At 47.1% G+C, this 23,139-nt stretch overlaps 1 protein-coding gene across 1 annotated transcript in view; it reads left to right on the top strand.

The window, feature by feature from the left end:
* Window positions 1-23,086, top strand: part of SPMIP11 (sperm microtubule inner protein 11) — a 46,569-nt gene extending 23,483 nt beyond the window's left edge. Inside the window, exons 3-5 of the mRNA XM_062202237.1 lie at window positions 13,179-13,301; window positions 22,434-22,578; window positions 22,955-23,086. Of these exons, the coding sequence (XP_062058221.1) occupies window positions 13,179-13,301; window positions 22,434-22,578; window positions 22,955-23,003 (317 nt within the window). The 3' untranslated portion in view covers window positions 23,004-23,086. The remainder of the gene's footprint in view (window positions 1-13,178; window positions 13,302-22,433; window positions 22,579-22,954) is intronic.
* Window positions 23,087-23,139: the final 53 nt, after the last annotated feature.

Raw genomic sequence — 23,139 nt, 5'->3', positions numbered from 1 at the left:
CTCCACATATACTTGGAGACCTGGAAGAAGCTTTTGGCTCCTGGCTTCTGATCATCAAATACCTGATGACACCATCACTGATACCTCCCAGGATGTGCATCATCAGGAAGCTGGAATGGAGAACCCAAACACTCTGATGGGAGGGGGCCCATCCCAAGTGACAGCTTACCCATGAAGCCCATGCATAATTCTTTTCTAATACACATTTCTATGAACTTTTTTTTGAAAATCCATTGTAGAAATTAAGTAGAAAGTGGAAGTGGAGTCAGGACTTGAACCCAGGCACTCTGCTCCGGGATACAGGCATCCCAAGTAACATCTTAACCACTGCATCAACCTCTGCACGAACTTTTAAGTTCCCTCCGGTATGTCCGCTAGTTGGAGGAACCCACAATTCCTGACTGTATTCACTCTTAGTTCCACAAACCAGACAATCCTGAAATACTGTCTTTTGTAATATACCCTTGTCTCTAGAATGATTACTTGGTATCAATTTCTTCACCTAGTTACTACAGTAGTTTCCCCTTATCCACAGTATTGCTTGCTGTGCTTTCAGTTCCCCACCATCAACTGGGGTCGAAAAATACTGAATGGTAAATTCTGGAAACTATGAAACTCCCAAGTTTTAAATTGTGTGCAATTCTGAGTTGCCTAAGAAACTTTTTTTTTTTTTTTTTTTTTTTTTTTTTTTTTTTTTTTTGACAGGCAGAGTGGACAGAGAGAAAAGGTCTTCCTTTTGCCGTTGGTTCACCCTCCAATGGCCGCCGCGGCTAGCGTGCTGCAGCGGGCGCACCGCAGCTGATCCGAAGCCAGGAGCCAGGTGCTTCTCCTGGTCTCCCATGGGGTGCAGGGCCCAAGCACTTGGGCCACCCTCCACTGCACTCCCTGGCCACAGCAGAGAGCTAGACTGGAAGAGGGGCAACCAGGACAGAATCCAGCGCCCCGACCGGGACTAGAACCCGGTGTGCCGGCGCCGCAGGCGGAGGATTAGCCTATTGAGCCACGGCGCTGGCCCCTAAGAAACCTTTCACTGTTCCACTCCATGCTACCATGGACTTGGGTCATTCCCTTGTCCGGCACATCCACACTGTATATGCTACCCGCCTGTTAGTCACTGAGTAGCCATCCCAGTTATCAGATGTTGCAGTGTCACTGTGCTTCAGGTCGAGTAACCTTTATGTAAGTAGGCTACCTCACAAAGTCTCTGTCATTCACTCCATCTCATCACATAGGCATTGCATCATCTCCCAGCAACCTAAGAAAGGTAGGTCATATATTTCAAGAGACTATACTTATATAACTTCTATTACAGTATATTGTTATAATTATTCTGTTTTATTATTAGCTGTTGCTAATCTCTTTCTCTGCCTAATTTATAAATTAAGCTTTATCATGGGTATGTATGTAGGAAAACATATAGCAAATATAGGATTCAGTGCTATCATTCATGGTTCATATTCCTATTCGTAGTTGTAGGCTTCCACTGGGGATCTTGACATTTATTCCTCACAAATGAGGGGGGAAGAGGGTACATTCACACACACTTGACTCACACACACTGCACCTGCTCTGGCATGTCAACCTGTTCTTCATGATCACATCAGCCACATTCTTACCTGCTTCTCAGATAGGCCTTAAAGAGCAACTGTAACAATGAACCTATTAATACTCATACCTTTCATTCTTAGCACTGTATCATGATAGTTTTAATCATTCATAATTTTTCTTTCAAGGACAGCGGTTTTTTTTCTCCTCGTAGGTGTAAGTATATGAACATTCAACTCAAAATGGCCCACTCAAGCTGATTCTAATGAAAACTCAGAGCTGACTCAACCACACGTAATCAAATATCCTGCCAGTCTATGCCTCCTTCCTAGCTTCTCCTCCTGATAAAGAGCCACAATAGAAAAACCAAAGGAGAAAAACAGGTGCAGGAAGCATACTTCAGTCTATTCACAGATTCAGAAACCCAGTTTGTAATCACTATTATGATTTTAAATTTTTATTTATTTGAAAGGCAGAGATAGAAAAAGATCTTCCATCTGCTGGTTCACTCCCCAAATGCTGCAATAGCCTAGGATAGACCAGGCCAAATTTAGGAGCCCAGAACTCAATCCAGGTCTCCCACATGGGTACCAGGAACCCAACTACTTGAGTCATTACCACTGTCTCCCAGGGTGTGCATTGGCAGGAACCTGGAATCTGGAGTGGTGTCAAGATTCATACCCAGGCGCGCTGATAGGAGATGCAGGCATCCCAAGCAGCATCGTTAACAACTCTGCCAAAAGCCTACCCCTAGAAACTCAGCTTCATCAGGTACTCAAAATTGTTCAGAGCTGGAGGGTGGGGGGACTAACTCACACTAAGCAAATGCACAGAGCCTCCGTTTCCTCACTTGTAATTGTAAATAATGTCTGTATTAAAAATTTGTTATGGAGATTAAATAATGTATGCAATGCACCTCAGACATAGCATATACAATTGCACAACAGATTATTGAAGAAAAAGTTATCCATTGGATCCAGATAACTATTTACATACAGAATATATACCTTTCCTATAAATGTCCACTATTTAAGACATCTTTGCCAGGATAGAATACTTGAAAAGCAGTATTTTTAAGGGGAAGGACTCCTTGAATAGTGAAAGCTTCTGGCTGCCTTTATCCAGGCTCTAACAAGATCTTAGTCAGATACAACTGCCTACAAAAGAGTACCTTGCACACTGATCAAAATTCTTAGGCCCACCAATGCATAGATTGCTATTCCTCCCACTTCATGCTTTCTGACCCTGAAATGAGTTGCTCCTGCAACTTCAGCCCAGCTTCCAGAGTTCCAGAATTTGTCCACCTTATGCCCTGATATGATGTACTCTCTCTCTCTGTCTCAATTTATTTGTTTACTTGAACAGCAAAAAAGAATGAAGATAGAGAAAGAAATTTTGAATCCTTTGGTGCACTCCCCAAATGGCTTCAAAGACTAGGGCTGGGCAAGACCAAAGCCAGGTGCCTGAGACTCCATCTGAGTCTCCCATGTCGGGGGAGGGACCCAGATACTTGAGCCATCTTCTGCTGCTTCCCAAGCACATGAGCAGGGAGCTGGATTGGAAATAGAGCAGCCAGGACTCTGATATGGGATGCTGGAGGCCCAAGTGTCAGCTTAACCCACTGTGCCACAACCCCGCCCTGGTCTCTCGAGTACCTAAACTTTCCCTTCTGTCCTGCACAGGAGAGCGTGGTAATCTCTCTGATTTTTCCTCTGATAATTCTCACTATCTGCTTTGAACCCTGCTCTCTTCTCCACCCTTAGCCTCATACCTAGATACTCCTGTTAGTCTAGAAGTGTCTTGGTTTGGATTTCAGATAAATGCCCTCTAATCTGGCCCTTTTTGGAGTTAACTTTCTTGCCCTGTCTTAAGAAAATCCTAGGTTACCCCTGTAGGCTAGATCTCACCACAACACAAGTCCAGGCACTCAGGACATTGCTCAGTGCTAGGAATCTCAGAGGCCCATTGATAGGGATGAGTGGTAGGGGAGAGATCAGGCTTTTTTTTTTTTTAAGATTTATTTATTTATGTGAATGTCAGAGTTACACAGAGAGAGAAGGAGAGAGAGAGAGAGAGAGAGAGAGAGAGAGAGAGAGAGAGAGGTCTTCTATCCGCTGGTTCACTCCCCAATTTGCCACAATGTCTGGAGTTGCGCTAATCTGAAGCCAGGAGCCAGGAGCTTTCTCCGAGTCTCCCACACAGTTGCAGGGGCCAAGGACTTGGGCCATCTTCTACTGCTTTCCCAGGCCACAGCAGAGAGCTGGATCAGAAGTGGAGCAGCCGGGACTCGAACTGACGTTCATATGGGATGCTGGCACTGCAGGCAGTGGCTTCATCCACTACACCACAGCGCTGGCCCCAATCAGGCTTGTTCTTAAGACAAACGACCTCTCCCTGCCGGACTGTCCAGCGAGTACTCTCTAGTCACACTCTGACCACTAAGCTCTTCACTCCCACACGGCTTTACTTCAGCTTCCTCCATGGCTGCCCTTACCCTTCTCTTCCCAGAGGAATTCACTCACACACCTTGCCTAGAAATGGTCTCACTTCCAGCTCCAAATGAATTGCATCAAAGAGAAGCTTAACCCTTAAGTCTCCGGTAAAAGATGCATGCATCTCACTTGTGTCCTCATTTTCTGAATCCTGCAGGAGAACTCAACAGGTGGTTTTCACAACCATGGCCAGCATGTCCTTTGCTCAACCTCCCAGTTCTCCTGGCCTCTGAGCTGCCTGTTTAGTCAGGAGACAGCTGGAGATGCCATTTACTTGGGCTCCAGCAGAGGGCACCATAGTTCTGGTTTTTCAAACAAGAGCATGAATGACACAATTCAGCCAACAATTTCTGAGCTGTCCAGAGCCTCTTGACCCCCTGGCCTTTTTTAATGCAAAGGTGTCTTGGAAACAACCCATATGTGTCTTCTACATACTACCAGTCCCGATCCATGTGAGACTAGAGGGGAAGGGGAAGGTACTATACTACTCAGAGCTACACTTGTCAAAACCGAAGATGTGGAAGATGCGGCGCCATGGCTCAACAGGCTAATCCTCCACCTAGCGGCGCCGGTACACCGGGTTCTAGTCCCGGTCTGGGCACCAGAATCTCCCGGTTGCCCCTCTTCCAGGCCAGCTCTCTGCCTATGGCCAGGGAGTGCAATGGAGGATGGCCCAAATGCTTGGGCCCTTTACCCGCATGGGAGACCAGGAGAAGCACCTGGCTCCTGCCTTCGGATCAGCAAGATGCGCCAGCTGCAGCGGCCATTGGAGGGTGAACCAACGGCAAAGGAAGACCTTTCTCTCTGTCTCTCTCTCTCTCTCTCACTGTCCACTCTGCCTGTCAAAAAAGAAAAAAAAAAAAAAAAACGAAGATGTGGGTCTACTTTCAAACTAGGTGGCTGCAAACTAGGTGGCTGCTGCAGCAAACATGCCACTTTTCCCATAGGGCTCAGCCTTTCTGGTCTTCCCCACTGGCAGGGTGACCCACTAAGTTCCAGACCTCTACTCCCCCAGTGCTGGCCATAGGAAATGATAGTTCATATTTCAGTAGAGCTCAGTGAGGCAAGGTTTTGGTTCTGAATCAAGGCAATCATGTCTTGTTCCCCACCCAACTCAACATTGCTCCAGTTGAACACACAACCTTAACAGGATCCCCAGTGAGCTACCACAAGTTAGCCCATCAGGAGGCTGGGTGCACCTTTTCAAGTCCTTGGTCTTTTCTGGAAGCCATTTAAATTATTTCAACGTGCAGTTTAGTTTGGTGGTTAAGTGTGTGGGCTTGGGGGGAGGTGGGGACAGCTATTAGGAGCTGAATTGTAAGATACTTCTTGGGACAGCACCACATTCTGTATTGTAGGTTACTTGTTTGAAGTACTGGCTCCACTTCTGATTCCAACTTCCTGCTAATGTACACCCTGGGAAGGCAGCAAATGATGGCTTAAGTATGTGAGTCCCTGCTACCCATGTAGAAGACTCCAATTTAGTTCCTAGCTCCTGGCTTCAGCCTGGCCCAGCCCTGGCTGTTGTGGGCATTTGGGGAGTGGATCAATGGATGGATTTCAATCTCTCTCTCTCTCTCTCTCTCTGCTTTCAAATAAAAATGAAAATAAATAAAATTTAAAAATTTTTAGACTATGGAACCAAACTACTTGGGTTAAACTTATGTCTCTGCCATATGCTAATTATTGAACATAAGCAAATTACTACACTTCTTTGTGCCTATTTCCTTTTTGTAAAATAGTAATAGTACCAAGCACATCCACTAAGTACCAGCTGTTTTCACTGTCATCACATCTAGAAAATCCACATACTTCACTTTACACCAGCAATCTACAACCAGCACCAAATTCCACTTGTTATCTCATGTCCCATGGTTTCCCATGTTCAAAATCCTGAAGAAGTGTACCACTTGAAGGAAGGCATTTTTTGGATGTGAAAGCAAAGGACTGCTACCTTATGGAAAATGGGCCCTGGGGTTGGTCTCATTCACTGGGCTCAGGCTTCTGTCCATTTTCTCCCTAAGTATTCATAATTTCCTTGCATCAGGGAAGGCAGTAAGTGCCAGAGAGCCTTCCAAACACACTTCAGCCAACTTCAGTACATGTTAATACTCCATCCAACTTCAATATCTGACATGACTTCCTAGGCAGGAGTCACTTACAATACCATAACATTTTCTCTCAAACTGATCTGGTATGAATTTCTAGTTGCAGCACCACCACCTCCAAGATAACTGCAAATAATGTGTGTTTGATATTATCACCATAAGGTCCCATGCCCTACTCTGAAGCCATACTTCTGGAAGCCACTGGGAAGACCCATTCCAAAAAGTCTTCAACCTAAAACCATTGTTGCCAGTCAGCCTCAGCTGTAACAAGCAGAGGCATGGGGCAAAGCAGTGGATAACTAAAGTCTGTGTGACCACCCCCAGAACACAGGGAAGCCTGTAGTACTGAAAAATCTGCATCATTCAAATGGATGGAAAATCCACTCCAGTGCTTCTATTTTTTTTCAAGATTTATTTATTTATTTGAAAGTCAGAGTTACACAGAGAGAGGAGAGGCAGAGAGAGAGAAAGAGAGAGGTCTTTCATCCGATGGTTCACTCCCCAAATGGCTGCAACAGCTGGAGCTGCGCCTATCTGAAGCCAGGAGCCAGGAGGTTCTTCCGGGTCTCCCACGTGGGTGCAGGGGCCCAAGGACTTGTGCCATCTTCTACTGCTTTCCCAGGCCATAGCGGAGAGCAGGACAGGAAGTGGAGCAGCTGGGTCTCGAACCGGTGCCCATCTGGGATGCCGACGCTTCAGGCCAGGGTGTTAACCCACTGCGCCACAGCATCGGCCCCAGTGCTTCTATTTTCTATTTGAATTTTTTGATTAACATACAATACTGTACATTTTTTCTTTGAGACAGAGAGACAGACACAGGTCCCATTTACTCAATCATTCCCAAAATGCCCACAAGGGTCAGCGTTGGGCCAGGCTGAAGCTGGGAGGCAGGAATTCAATCCAGGTTTCCCACATGGGTCACAGGAACATGAATGCTTGAGCCGTCACTACTACCTCCCAGGTCTACAATAACAAGCTAGCTGGAATTAGGAGCAGAGCCAGAACTCAAACCCAGGTACTGCAATAATGGGATGCAGGGTATCCCAAAGGGTGTGTGCCCACCCCAAAATTTGTGCCTTTTTATTGGGTACTATGCTGATTTTAATACATGCATATAACATAAACAGATTAAATCAGGCAATTGATATTTCCACTTCCTTATCTTTCTTTTATGTTCAGAGCCTTACTAGCTCTTCTATTCCAGATATTTCTACAATATATAGTAATTATTGTGAATTATGGTAACCACATTGTGCTATGGAACACTAGGACTTATTCCTAACACCTGTATTTTAGTACCCATTATCCAATCTCCATCCACCCCCCTGCCCGCTGCAATAATCACTAATTTAAGTTCAGAGCAGTTTTTGTCTAACTTCCACATATCAGAGAGAACATGCAGTAGTCTCCACTGGCTTACTTCTTAATATAATGACCTTTAGTTCTATCTGTTAGCTGCAAATATCAGGATCTCATTTTTTAAAGATTTATTTATTTGAAAAGCAGAACTATAGAGGGAGAAGGAGAGAGATCTTCTATCTACTGGTTCACTCCCCCAAATGGCTGCAACAGCCAGGGTTGGGCCAGGCCAAAGCCAGGAGTTTCATCCAGGTCTCCCACATGTGTGACAGGGGCCCAGCTATTTGGGCCATCTTGCGCTGCTTTTCCCAGGCACATTAGCAAGGAGCTGGATCTGAAGTGGAGCAGCCAGGACTCAAATTGGTGTTCATACGGGATGCTAGCGTTGCGAGTGATGGCTTAACCCACTGTGCCACAGCACCAGCCCCAAGAACCTCATTCTTTTTTATGGCTGAATATTACATTGTGACATTCTGCCACCCCCACTTTGCCAAGTGCTTTTATACCACCCAGGATGTCCTTTGTAGTGCATTCAAAGCTCTACACGTGGTTTTCTAACAGCTCCCACTGATGGCCCAGTTCTAGAAGAAGCTATTTAAAGCACTCAGTATTTATTTGCCAACAAAGACAGTAAAGAGCATGTTATTAACTGGGTGGATGAAGAACCTCTTGTGTCACCTGTCAACAAAATGACTGATTGATTCACCTTGCAGCAGTGCAATTTACTCACAGAGAGCTCATCTCATCCCTCTACTCAGAACTTTTCACAATAATTGGGCCATGATTTTCATCCACCCCCTGCCACCCATCACCCCAGGTGCCTTCCAAACCGTGGCAGCTTGGTGAAGCTATGGGTTACAAATAACACCTCCAAGCTTTGCCAAAAATGAATACAAGGTGTTTACCAACTGGTGCTTGATTCAGGAGGAAGGCATCCAAGTGGGCAAGACTGTCCAGCAACATATCTCGGCACAGAGTAGCAAAATGGCAAGCTGGGAGCCTACTGGTTAGACACTGAGATAACAGAGAACATCAGCCAGCTGGATTGTTTAAAGATTCATTTATTTATTTGAAAGGTGGAATTACAGAGATAGCTGGAGGAGAACAGAGAAAGAGATCTTCTATCACTTGTTCACTCTGCAAATGGCCACAATGGGTGGGCCAAAGCCAGGAGCCAGAAACTCCATCTGGGGTCTCCCACATGGCTGGCAAGGGCCCAAGTATTTGAGCCATCATCCACTGCCATACCAGATACATTAGCAGGGAAGTGAATCGGAAGTGGAGTAGCTAGGACTCAAACAGCACTCTGATAGGAGATGCTGGCATAGTAAGCAGCAGCTTAGCCTGCTGTGCAATAGTGGGAGCACTAGCTGGCTACATTCCGAAGGGCAGTTTGAGTCCTCAAAATCAGATAAAGAGCTCAGGCCCACTAGGATATCATGTTCTTTTTTTAAATATATATATGTATATGTATATATTTTTAAATATATATATATATATTTGAAAGGCAGAATTACAGAGAGGCAGAGGCAGAGAGAGGGAGAGGGAGAGGGAGAGGGAGAGAGAGAGAGAGAGTCTTCATCTACTGGTTCACTCCCCAAATGGCCGCAACGGCCAGAGCTGTGCCAATCCGAAGCCAGGAGCCAGGAGCTTCTTCCAGGTCTCCCACAGGGGCCCAAGGACTTGAACTGTCTTCCACTGCTTTTTCAGGTCATAGCAGAGAGCTGGAGCAGCCGGGACTCAAACCAGTACCCATAGGGGATGCCAGCACTGCAGGCAGCGGCTTTAACCACTATGCCACAGCCCGCTCGTGTTCTTTCTTCTCAATCGACATCTATCTGCCCATGGACATTCTGCCACCCCCACTTTGCCTAAAGTCAAACCAACCAAGCTAGGGGCCGGCGCCATGGCGCACTAGGTTAATCCTCTGCCTGCAGCGCCAGCATCCCATATGGGCGCCAGTTCTAGTCCCAGTTGCTCCTCTTCTGATCCAGCTCTCTGCTGTGGCCTGGGAAAGCAGTAGAATATGGCCCAAGTGCTTGGGCCCCTGCACCCGCATGGGAGACCTGGAAGAAGCTCTGGCTCCTGGTGTCGGATCAGCACAGCTCTGGCGGTTGCGGCCATTTGGGGAGTGAACCTATGGAAGGAAGACCTCTCTGTCTCTCTCTCTCTCTCTCACTGTCTGTAATTCTACCTGTCGAATAAATAAATAAAATCTTAAAAAAAAAAACAAGCTCAAATGACACTTCTTCCAGGAAATGTCTTTTCATTTCCGTAGCCTATGCTAAAGTACAAACCTCCATTCCAGTCCAGGTTTGAGAACTAACTCTACATACTAACCAAGGCCACCACTCCAAGTTCCCAACTGAACAGAGAAGAGATTCAAAGTGCGCCCCACTCTGCAATGTCATTCTCTCACATTCAGAATTTTTTAAAGATTTATTTAATTATTTGAAAGGTGGAGTTACAGAAAGGGAGATGCAGACAGAGATAGAAAGTCTTCCATCTGCTGGTTCACTTCCCAAATGGCCACAATGGCTGGAACTGGGCCAGTCTGGAGCCAGGAGCCAGAAGCCAGGAGCCTCTCCTGGGTCTCCCACATAGGTGCAGGGGCCCAAGCACTTGGGCCATCTTCTACTGCTCTCCAAAGGCACATTAACAGGGAGCTGGATTGAAGCGGAGCAGCCAGGATTTGAACCAGCGCCCATATGGGATGCTGGCACTGCAGGGGGTGGTTTAATCCACAGTGCCACAGCTACGACCTCTCAGATTCAGAATGTTGAAGGGCATTCTGAGTGGAGGGGGAAAGGAAGTGGGGAGGGACCAGAGGATGAATGAGTAGGGTCAGGCTAGGAAGGGGGAGAAACAGCAGGAGCTGAGGAAGAACTCCAGAACAGAAGTGTCATCCCCACCCTCCACCTGAGATGACTCAGCTATCCTCACCACTTCCATCCAGAGCGATGGCAAACGCTGATCCAGTTCCTGCCAAGCAAGATACAAATCTGAGCCCCATGAAGGTGGAAAAGAGGCCCTTAAACAGCAGATGTGCATCCAGATTTTATTCTGCACCTGACACTGGCTGAGGAAGACAGGAAGAAAGTTCTCTCTCTCTCTCTCTCTCTCTCTCTCTCTCTCTCTCTCTTCTTTTCTCTCTCTGTAACTCTGTAACTCTGGCTTTCAAACAAATAAATCTTTAAAATATAATAATAATACTGGGAAGCACATACAGCTGCAGGAGGGGTGCTGGCATTGTGGCACATTGGGTTAAGTCACCACCTGCAACGCCAGCATCCCATGTGAACGCCAATTCCAGTCCCGGCTGCTACATTTCCAATTCAGCTCACTGCTAATGGCCTGGGGAAGCAGCAGAAGATGGCCCAAGTCCTTGGACAACTGCCACCCATGTGGGAGATCCAGATGGAATTTCAGTCTCCTGGCCTAGTTCCAGCCACTGCAGCCATTTGTTGAATAAACCAGTTGATAGAAGATATCTTTGTCTCTCTGCCCTTCTCTCTCTCTTCTGTAACTCTGTCTTTCTAATAAGCAAATAAATCTTTAAAAATATACATTACATATACGTATATACATATATATTTACATACATAAACATACATATACATATATATTTTTATATATATTTTTATACACACACACACACACACATATATATATATAAATGTTGCAGGAGGAATAGAGAACTGAGCCTGGTAAAGAGCAACCAGAAACAGTGCTTAGAAACATGCCACAGACCTGGGCTGTCCCAAACCCTATTGCATTCAGCACTCTGATAGGTACTGCTGGTGCCATGAGCCCAGGCCCTGAGACACTGCTACAGGACATAAGATACACCCTCACTGCCGTCACTTCTATCACTAGCAAACTTTCTATGGCCAATGCTTCTTTTGCAGCCTCATATGATTCAAAATCTGTCTGGAAAAATTCGTTTCCCATGCCCTTGCTGCAAGACAGATAGATGGGACCAGAGTTGTGGCGTAGTGGGTAAAGCCGTGGCTTGTGCCACTGGCATCCCATATGGGTATTGGTTTGAGTCCCGCCTGATCCATTTCCCATTCAGCTCCCTGCTAATGGTTCAGAGAAAGCAGTGGAAGATGGCCCAAGTGCTTGGGTCCCTGCCAAACATGTGGGAGACCCAGATGAAGCTCCTGGCTCCTGGCTTCAGCCTGGCCCTGTCTTGGCTGTTGCAGCCATCTGTGGAGTAAACCAGTAGATGGAAGATCTCTTTCCTTCTCTCTCTGTAAATCTGGATTTTGAATTAATAAATAAATTTTTAAAAAAAAGTGGGGCCAGTGCTGTGGCTTAACAGGTAAAGCTGTCACCTGCAGTGTGGCATCCCACATGGGCACCAGTTCAAGTCCTGGCTGCTCCACTTCCAATCCAGCTCCCTGCTATGGCCTGGGAAAGCAGTGGAAGATGGCCCAAGTCGTTGGACCCCTGCACCCACATGGGAGACTCAGAAGAAGTTCCAGGCTCTTGGCTTTGGATCGGCCCAACTCCAGCCATTGCGGCCATCTGGGGAGTGAACCGATCCAAAGCCAGGAGCCAGGAGCTTCTTCTGTGTTTCCCACTTGGGTGCGGGGGCCCAAGCACGTGAGCCATCTTCCATTGCTTTCTCAGGCCATAGCAGAGAGCTGGAATGGAAGAGGAGCTGCCGGGACTCGAACTGTGCACCCATATGGATTGCCAGCACTGCAGGTGGAAACTTAGCAGCCCACTACACCATAGCACCAGCCCCTGGAGGACCTCTCTCCCTCTGCCTCTCTCTAACTGCCTTTCAAATAAATAAATATATCTTAACAAAAAAGAAAGAAAGAAAGAAAGAAAGAAAGAAAGAAAGAAAGAAAGAAAGAAAGAAAGAAAAGAGAAGAGAAGAGAAGAGAAGAGAAGAGAAGAGAAGAGAAGAGAAGAGAAGAGAAGAGAAGAGAAGAGAAGAGACTGGGTAAAAAAGACCTGACCACAGCAGCCTCTCAAGTAGGGGTGGGAACATTGGCCTGCAGGCCAGGTAAGTCCGCAAAAGCATTTGGTGTGGCCAAGATGGCTGCAGGCAGGACTCAGTCCAATAAATGCACAGCAGGCGATGTTTAAGTTGGTAATGTCATATGGCTTGCGGATGATATTCTAAATACCCAAATGGCTCTTGGCATAAAAAAGTCTCCCCACCACTGCTAAGATATAGGTTTTGCTTCCCAAGAGGCAATTCCCAAATATAAGTGTTTGGTAGCCTCTACTCTGTATTATCCTACCTTTCCTATCTCCATGCCTCTCTCCGTCCCCCAGCCCTCCGGGCTCCAAATCAACAGAAAATGCTAACATTCTCTGTGTCCTTAATGCTTCTAACACACTTACCCTCACTGCTGCCAGAAATGCCCTTCCTGATTCTACTCAAGCTCATGATCTCCAGATCCTCCAAGACTTAGTTCAAACACAGCTTCCACTGTTTGACCATCTGAACTCTGGGCCATCTTCTACTGTTTTCCCAGGCCATAGCAGAGAGCTGGATCAGAACTGGAGCAGCCAGGTCTTGAACTGGCACCCACATGGGATGCTTTTGCGCTGCAGGCGGCGGCTTTACCCACCACACCACAGCGCCGGCCCCAGGGAGTCAGAGAACCAGATGTTTGCCAAGTACTCAGAACAGTTCTGTTTTCTTTTTCAGACCAGAAGGAGCCAGTGATTCCTAGGCTCCCTCCCATCGTCTCAGAAGATGGGAATTATCCTGTGCACCACAACAGCCACACTAAGTACCACGAAGCCGTACGGAAGGTGTGGTTGAAGACATGTAAGTACCTCAGAACGGGCACAGTTCCAGAGGAAGACAGCACATGTCTAGAGTTCCTAAGGAATGGCTCAGATGCAAACTGGGCATGGTTTTAGGGCAGAGAGAGAAAAAAAAAAAAAAAACAGGAAGAGAGACTGAGAATGGAGTGGGAGGAAATAGAGTTGAATGGTGCGTTGAGCATGATATAAATAGACAAATAAATAAACAGTAAGTCAGATTCAGAGAGGCAGAAGATCCAGATTGGAATCCCAGTTCGTTCTGCCTCTTTTTAGTTACCTCACCCTGGGTCCTGGGTAAGTCACTTCTCTTTTTTTTTTTTTTTTTTTTTTTTTTGTGACAGGCGGAGTGGACAGTGAGAGAGATACAGAGAGAAAGGTCTTCCTTTTGCCGTTGGTTCACCCTCCAATGGCCACCACAGCCGGCACGCTTCGGCCAGCGCATCGCGCTGATCCGAAGGCAGGAGCCAGGTGCTTCTCCTGGTCTCCCATGCGGGTAAAGGGCCCAAGCACTTGGGCCATCCTCCACTGCATTCCCAGGCCACAGCAGAGAGCTGGCCTGGAAGAGGGGCAACCAGGACAGAATCCAGCGCCCCGACCAGGGCTAGAACCTGGTGTGCCGGCGCCGCTAGGTGGAGGATTAGCCTGTTGAGCTGCAGCGCCAGCAAGTCACTTCTCTTGATATTAACCTGTTTCCTCCATCATTTAAGAGAGAATGAGAGTGCCTGTCCTACTGCAACACCAATCATACAGAATTGTTGTGAGGCTCAAACTAAAAATGAAACCATTTAAGAAAGTACTTTGTATATTATCATTGCATGATCAGTACCAGCTTTGGAATTTGCACTGAGTTTAAACTACAAACAAGTTGTGTGGCCTTAGGCAAATTCCTCTTGCTTAACCTCTTAACCATCTGAAAATGGAGGTAAGCACTTTGTAAAAGTTAGAGAAAATGTACACTTTAAAAACAACATCTGGGGCATCCCATATGGAAACACCGGTTCGAGTCCCAGCTGTTCTGCTTCCAATCCAGCTCCCTGCTGAAGTCCTGGAAAAGCAGCAGAAGATGGCCCAAGTGCTTGGGCTGCTGCCACACACACGGGGGACCAAGATGGAGTTTTGGGCTCCTAGCTTCAGCCAGGCCTAGCCCTGACCGTTGCGTTCATTTGGGAAGTGAACCAATGACTAGATCTCTCTCTTGGTCTGGCCCTCTCTCTCTGTAACATTGCCTTTCAAGTAAATAAATAAATCTCTAAAAACAAACAAACAAAAATACCTGGGGGCCTAAGTTTTGGCCTAATGGTTAAGTGCCTGCATTCAAAACCAGGCTTGCTATTGACTCCAGCTTCCTACTAAGTCAGGCCCTGGGAAGCAGTGGTGACGGTTCAAGTAATTGGGCTCCTGCCTACCCAACAGGAGACTGAGTTTTGGCTCCTGGCTTTGGCCCCAGCCCAGCCTCAGCTTTGTGGGCATTTGGGGGATGATCCACAGAAGGGAGCTCTCAAATAAAACATCTAGGACAAGCTCCTGATACAAAACAGTAACATATCAGGAACCTCCAGGGAATTATGCTATGTAAAGAAAGACAATCCCATGGGGCCAGCACTGTGGCACAGAGGGTTAATGCCCTGGCCTGAAGCACCGGCATCCCATATGGGCATTGGTTCTAGTCCTGACTGCTCCACTTCCAATCCAGCTCTCTGCTATGGCCTGAGAAAGCAGTAGAAAACGGCCAAGAGCCGGCGCCGTGGCTTAACAGGCTAATCCTCCGCCTTGTGGCGCTGGCACACCAGGTTCTAGTCCCGGTTGGGGCGCTGGATTCTATCCCGGTTGCCCCTCTTCCAGGCCAGCTCTCTGCTATGGCCTGGCAAGGCAGTGGAGGATGGCCCAAGTCCTTGGGCCCTGCACCCACATGGGAGACCAAGAGAAGCACCTGGCTCCTGGCTTCGGATCAGCACAATGAGCCAGCCACAGCGGCCACTGGAGGGTGAACCAACGGCAAAAAGGAAGACCTTCCTTTCTGTCTCTCTCTCACTAAAAAAAAAAAAAGAAGAAGAAGAAGAAGAAGAAAGAAAAGAAAACGGCCCAAGTCCTTGGGCCCCTGCATCCACGTGGGAGACCTGGAGGAAGCTCCTGGCTCCTGGCTTCGGATGGGCACAAGTTCCAGCCATTGCAGCCAACTGGGGAGTGAACCATCAGATGGAAGACTTCTCTCTCTCTGCCTATCTTCTCTCTGTGTAACTCTTAATTTCAAATAAACAAATAAATCTTAAAAACAAAAAACAAACCTGGCAACTCATGACTAGAGCCTAGGGAGATTACTGACGCCATGAACAAGAGTGTCAAATTGTTAAGTCAGCAACAGGAGTCACTGTGTACTTACATCCCATGTGGGATCTGTCCTTAATGTGTTGTCTAATGTGCAGTGATGCTATAACTAGAACTGAAACAGTATTTTTACACTTTGTGTTTCTGCGTGGGTACAAACTGATGAGATCTTTACTAATTATATACTGAATCGATCTCCTGTATATAAAGATAATTGGAAATAAAAAAAAAAAAACCTGGTGTTAAATTGGAAATGGCATAGAAAATTAATTAATTTTTAAAAAAATATTATGTAGGATCTCTGCCTTTAATGTGCTGTACACTCTTATTTAATGCTATAACTAGTACTCCAACAGTATTTTTTTTTTTCACTTTGTGTTGCTATATGGGGGCAAACTGTTGAAATCATTACCTAAATTATACTAAACTGATCTTTTGTATATAAAGAGAATTGAAAATGAATCATGATGTGATTGGAAGGGGAGAGGGAGCGGGAAAGGGGAGGGTTGTGGGTGGGAGGGAAGTTTTGGGAGGGGGAAGCCATTGTAACCCATGAGCTGTACTTTGGAAATTTATATTCATTAAATAAAAGTTAAAAAAAAAAAAAGACAAAAAAAAAAACCAAAAAACAAAAACAAACAAAAAAAAACCAGACAGACAATCCCGAGGAGGGCGTTGTGGCACAGTGGGTTAGATCAACACTTGGGCCATCCCTTAATAGGAATGCACATCCAAGCACCAACTGCTCAGCTTCCAATCCAGCTTCCTGCTAATATGCCTAGCTCCTGGATTCAACAAATGCCCCAGCTGTTATGGGCATACAGGGAACTAAAACAGCCAATGGACAATCTCTATCTCTGCCTTTTTTTTAAAAAAAAAAGATTTATTTATTTATTTATTTATTTGGAAGTCACAGTTACACAGAGAGAGGAGAGGCAGAGAGAGAGAAAGAGGTCCTCTGTCCGATGGTTCACTCCCCAGATGGCCGCAACTGTCGGAGCTGCACTGATCCGAAGCCAGAAGCCAGGAGCTTCTTCCAGGTCTCCCAGCACGGGTGCAAGGGCCCAAGGACTTGGGCCATCTTCCATTGCTTTCCCAGGCCACAGCAGAGAGCTGGATCAGAAGAGGAGCAACTGGGACTAGATCCGGAGCCCATATGGGATGCTGGCGCTTCAGGCCAGGGAGTCAACCCACTGTGCCACAGCACAGGCCCCTGCCTTTTTTTTTTTTTTTAAGATTTATTTATTTTTATTTGAAAGTCAGAGTTACACAGAGAGAGGAGAGGCAGAGAGAGAGAGAGAGAGAGAGAGAGAGGTCTTCCATCCACTGGTTCACTCCTCAAATGGCTGCAATGGCTGCGCCAATCCGAAGCCAGGAGCCAGGAGCTTCTTCCAGGTCTCCCATGTGAGTGCAGGGGCCCAAGGACTTGGGCCATCCTCTACTGCTATCCCAGGCCACAGCAGAGAGCTGGATCAGAAGAAGAGCAGCCGGGACTAGAACCAGCGCCCATATGGGATGCCGATGCTTCAGGCCAGGGCATTAAGCTGAGGTGCCACAGTGCCAGCCCCATCCTTTTTTTTTTTTTTTTTTTTTTCTAATAAATCTTTAAAAAATAAAAAAAGGCAATCCCACAAAGATCATTTACTATATGCCATGTATATAATATTCTTAAAATTATAGAAATGATAGATAATTGGTAACCAGAGTGGGGTGGTAGGGCAATGAAATGGCAATTCCAGGACTGAAAGGTGATGCACCTGTTCTTTAGCAGCATATCAATATCCTAGTTGTGGCAGTGTGCATACTATAGTTCTACAAGTCATTGCCATTGAGGGGAGTGGCTACACAGAAACTCCCTGTATATTTTTTTTACAACTGTATGTGAATCTGTAATTATCTCAAAATTAATTTAAAAGATTCATTTTAATTTATTTGAAAGGCAGAGTTACAGAGAGGAAGAGACAGAGAGACAGAGATCTTCCATGTCTTGGTTCACTCCCCAAATGGCCAGCAGCCAGGAATTCCCTCAGGGTTTCCCACGTGGGCCATCCCACTGTACTTTCAAGAGCTGGATAGGAAGTGGAGCAGCTGGGACTGGAATGCGTGGGCGGGGGAGGGGGGACCTCACAAGCAGCAGATTAACCCGCTGCACCACAACGCCGGCCCCAAAAGGTAAGTTTAATTTAAAACACTAAAATACTCTGAGAGTGGCGGGCATTTACACACTGAGTGCCTGGGTTCAGTACCCAGCTCTGGCTCCCGACTCCAGCTTCCTGCTGCTGCAGCCCTGGGAGGCAGCACTGATGGTTCAAGTACCTGGGTTCCTGCACCCACATGGGAGACCTAGACTAGTTCTGGCCCAGCCCCAGCCATGGTGGGCATCTGTGGAGTGGGTTATCATATGGAGGTTCTCTTTCTCTGTTTGAGAGGCAGAGAGATGGATAGACAAACAAAGTTTTTAATATTCTCAGAAATCAAAATAGACATGTGCAGGAAGGGGACTACTTATGAGTTATTTCTAATAGCAAACTTTCTTTTATAATTTTTCCCCCAAGGTTGATTTTATTTTTTTAAAGATTTACTTATTTATTTGGAAGTCACAGTTACACAGAGAGAGGAGAGGCAGAGAGAGAGAGTGAGAGAGAGAGGTCTTCCATCCTCTGGTTCACTCTCCAATTGGCCTCAACAGCTGTAGCTGCGCTGATCCAAAGCCAGGAGCCAGGAGCTTCTTCTGGGTCTCCCACGTGGGTGCAGGGGCCCAAGGACTTGGGCCATCTTCTACTGCTTTCCCAGGCCAAAGCAGAGAGCTGGATTGAAAGTGGAGCAGCCAGGTCTCAAACTGGGGCCCATATGGGATGCTGGCACTTCAGGCCAGGGTGTTAACTGGCTGCGCCACAGCACCGGCTCCAGTCTAATAGCAAACTTTTTAAAAGTCTACTGTTAGGGGCCAGTGTTGTGGCGCAGCAAGTTAAGCTGTCACCTGCAACACTGACATCCCTTATGAGCACTGGTTTGAGTTCAGGCTACTTCACTTCCCAACCAACCAGCTCCCTACTAAGGCACCTGAAAGAGCAGCAGAAAATGGCCCAAGTCCTTGTGTCCCTGGACCCACATGGAAGATCCAGAAGTAGCTCCTGGCTTCTGGCTTCAGCCTGGCCCAGCTCTAGTCTCTGTGGCCACTTAGGGAACAAACTAACAAAAGATTTCTTTCTCTAACTCTTTCAAATAAATAAGTCCTAAAAAAAAAATTGTACTATTAGTAGGAAAGCCACTAAGTAAAAACACAACATCTACTAAATAATTAGGGATTTTTAAAAATTATCATAATGGCCCTGAGATAGCAAACTAGAATATTAAGTTATAATTCTCTAAGTTTAAAAAATATATAGGGGCAGGTGTTTCACAGTAGTTAGGACACTGGTTGGGATGCCAGTGTCCCACGAGAGAATGTCTGGATCCAAGACTCAGTTCCTCTCCTGATTCTAGCTTCACACTAGTGCAGACCCAGGAGGCAGTAAGTGATGGCTCAAGTGACTGGGAGAGTTGGATTGAGTGCCCAGCCCCTGCTGTTGTGGGAACTTGGGGCGTAAACTAACTCTCCTCTTACTCTCTTTGCCCTTCATAAATTAAAAAATACTTTTTTCTAAATGAGTTTCTCCTTTCCTTTTGCTATACTGGAATTAATATTATGACCTTATTCATAGTTCATAGTCCTCTTGAGCGTTTTTTTTGTTTGTTTTGTTTTTGACAGGCAGAGTGGATAGTGAGAGAGAGAGAGACAGAGAGAAAGGTCTTCCTTTTTGCCGTTGGTTCACCCTCCAATGGTCGCTGCGGCCGGCTCATCGCACTGATCCAAAGCCAGGAGCCAGGTGCTTCTCCTGGTCTCCCATGTGGGTGCAGGGCCCAAGGACTTGGGCCATCCTCCACTGCCTTCCCGGGCCATAGCAGAGAGCTGGCCTGGAAGGGGGGCAACCGGGATAGAATCCGGCACCCCAACCGGGACTAGAACCTGGTGTGCCAGCGCCGCAAGGCGGAGGATTAGCCTGTTAAGCCACGGCGCCAGCCAGTACTTGGATCTTTGTTACCCACATGGAAGTCTTGGATGGAGCTCCTGGCTCCTGGCTTCATCCTGGTCCAACCCTGGCTGTTGTGGGCATTTGGAAAGTGAACTAGCAGATAGAAAATACATCTCTCTTTCAAATAAATACATATTTTTAAAATTTATTTATTTTTTATTTTTTTGACAGGCAGAGTGGACAGTGAGAGAGAGAGACAGGGAGAAAGGTCTTCCTTTACAGTTGGTTCACCCTCCAATGGCCGCCGTGGCCGGTGCACTGCGATAATCTGAAGCCAGGAGCCAGGTGCTTCTCCTGGTCTCCCATGGGGTGCAGGGCCCAAGAACTTGGGCCATCCTCCACTGCACTCCCGGGCCACAGCACAGAGTTGGCCTAGAAGAGGGGCAACCGGGACAGAATCTGGCGCCCCGACTTGGACTAGAACCCAGTGTGCCGGCGCCACAGGCAGAGGATTAGCTTAGTGAGCCACGGCGCTGGCCTAAATACATATTTTTAAAATTAAAAACTTTGGGGCCAGCATTGTGGCATAGTGGATAAATCCACCACCTACAATGCCAGCATCCCATATGAGCACCATTTTGAGTCCCAGCTCCTACACTTTGGATCCAGATCCCTGCTAATGCGCCTGGGAAAGCAGTAGAAGATGGTTCAAGTTCTTGGGCCCCTGCATCAATGTGGGAGACCCAGAAGAAGCTCCTGGCTGCTGGCCTCAGCTTGGCCGGGCCCTGGTCGTTGCGGCCACTTGGGGAGTGAACCAGTGATGGAAGATATCTCTCTCTCTCTCTCTTTCTCTCTGACTCTGCCTTTCAAATAAACAAACATTTCTTTAAAGATTTATTTTAAGGTCAGAGTTACAGAGAGAGAGGAGCTCCTTCCAGGTCTCCCATGTGGATGCAGGGGACCAAACACTTGGGCCATCTTCTGCTGCTTTCCTAGGCACCTTAGCAGGGAGCTGGATGGGAAGTGGAGCAGCGGGGTCTCAAACCAGTGCCTATATGGGATGCCAGCATCACAGGCTAAGGTTTTACCTGCTACACCACAACACTGGCCCCATCAAATAAAGAAATCTTTTTTAAAAATAAAATAAAAAATTTATATACTAGAATTAGATTTATCCAAATAATGCAAATATATTTTTTAAAAATCTAGTTAAGCCCAATATTATTTTTTTAAAAAAGATTTATTTATTTATTTGGAGGCAGAGAGAGAGAGAGAGAGAGAGAGAGGTCTTCCATCTGCTGTTTCACTCCCCAGATGGCTGCAACAGCTGGAGCTGTGCCGATCCAAAGCTAGGAACCAGGAACTTTCTCTGGGTCTCCCACGTGGGTGCAGGAGCTCAAGGACTTGGGCCATCTTCTACTGCTTTCCCAGGCCATAGCAGAGAGCTAAATGGAAAGTGGAGCAGCAGGGATTCAGACAACTCCCATAAAGGCTGCCAGCACTGCAGATGGCAGCTTTACTTGCTACACCATAGCACTGGCCCCGCCTAATATTATTTCAAAATTTTTAAAATACCAGGGCTGGCCAGCACCACGGCTCACTAGGCTAATCCTCCACCTGTGGCACTGGCACCCCAAGGGTTCTAGTCCCGGTTTGGGCGCCAGATTCTGTCCCGGTTGCTCTTCTTCCAGTCCAGTTCTCTGCTGTGGCCCGGGAGTGCAGTGGAGGATGGCCCAGGTTCTTGGGCCCTGCACCTGCATGGGAGACCAGGAGGAAGCACCTGGCTCCTGGCTTCAGATCGGTGCAGCGCGCCGGCCACAACGCGCAGACCGCAACGGCGCCCGCTCTAGCAGCCACTTGGGGGGGTGAACCAATGGAAAAAGGAAGACTTTTCTCTCTGTCTCTCTCTCTCGCTCGCTGTCTAACTCTGCCTGTCAAAAAAATAGAAAATAAAACACCAGTGCTGGGGCTGTAGTGTAGCAGGTAAAGCTGCCATCTGCAGCGCTAGCATCCCATATGGGAGCTGGTTCGTGTTCTGGCTGCTCCACTTCTCATCCAGCTCTCTGCTGTGGCTTGGGAAAGCAGTGGAAGATGGTCCAAGTCCTTGGGCCCCTGCACCCACATGGGAGACCCAGAAGAAGCTTCTGGCTCCTGGCTTCAGATTGGCACACAGCCGGCCGTTCCAACCATCTGGGGAGTGAACCAGTGGATGGAAGAACCCTCCCATCCCCCACCTCTGCCTCTCTGTAACTCTGCCTTTCAAACAAATCTTTTAAAAAGCTAAAAGAAAAAAGAAAAACACCTACTATAACAAATAGGACATGATAGGCACTTGATAAGTGACATCTATTTTAGGTTTCTAACTGTGAGATAGTATCATTGTTACATTTCAAAGCATGGCCCGGACTCAGCAAAGCAGGCATTATTTCAGAAAGGAGACAAGAGAATGAGGATGATTAAGCTTAGGAAAAAAAGAAAAGGAAACTAATGAATCGGTGTAATTTTCCAAAATGGATTTTACCAGTTACTTCTCTACCATCTAAGCAGTTGGGGAAAGCTCTTTAAGATGGCCTTCCTAGGTAGCAAAAAGAACCCAGACTGATTCATCTGACCATGGAGGGCAGGAGAAGTTACGGTCTGAAAGTTAAGGAGGGTGTGATGGCCACATCTCCAGGATGTCTCAGTACCGATCAGGTTCAACTGCAGGGCTGGGCTTTTGCTGCACTGAGGCAGAAGAGTAAGCAGTGAACTTGAAGAAATTTGGTAACCTGCCCTTCCCCCAACCCATTCAGTCCCTAATCAGGTCTACAGAGTCCCTCTGACTGATGCTCAGAACTTCAGTTTCTGGCGGTCCCACGATCCGGGAGTGCGCCCGGAGGAAGCCATGCCGTGGATCCGGAGCCCCTGCCACTGTCTCATTAAGAGCCCGATGACCAGGTTAGGCTGGGAAGGGTCAGAGTGCAGAGACCAAGGCAAGTACTTCCGCTGCTCATATCAGTCCTTAGAGACTGCCCACTTGGGGCACAGGAGAGTTGGATCTTACCACGGAAAACTGGCCCAGGATCTGAGTGTCCCACCTTGCAGGTGTGACTTCTGAGCAGGCACAAGCATCCCAGAGTATTCCTGTTGGGCCCAGAATGCATCCATCTCTTTCTCCTGCCACCTCCCCACTACTCCTGCAACCACAGCCAACATTTTGGTGGTAACCCTGCTTCATCACTACCCCGAAGCACTCTTAGGGGCTATTTTTACAGATGCCCTCCCCCTCAAAGCCTAGCCTGGCTGAATCTAAGATCCTGTCTCTCCCGTCTAGGTTTATGGACCACTGTATTCTCAATGACAGAACCTTTAGTCTATACTGAAGACATGGTCGCAGAAGGACAAGGTAGACTGCGGAAGGAGTGGAGTGTCAAGTGGGGAGAGTGGGTGGGGTGTCCCAATTCAGGTGGGGACTGGATGAGAGGAGTTTGAGAAATCAGAGTAAACAGATGGGACCAA

Source organism: Lepus europaeus, chromosome 10, assembly GCF_033115175.1.
Source record: "Lepus europaeus isolate LE1 chromosome 10, mLepTim1.pri, whole genome shotgun sequence".
NCBI lineage: Eukaryota > Metazoa > Chordata > Mammalia > Lagomorpha > Leporidae > Lepus > Lepus europaeus.
This window is presented reverse-complemented; position numbering and strand designations above follow the sequence as displayed.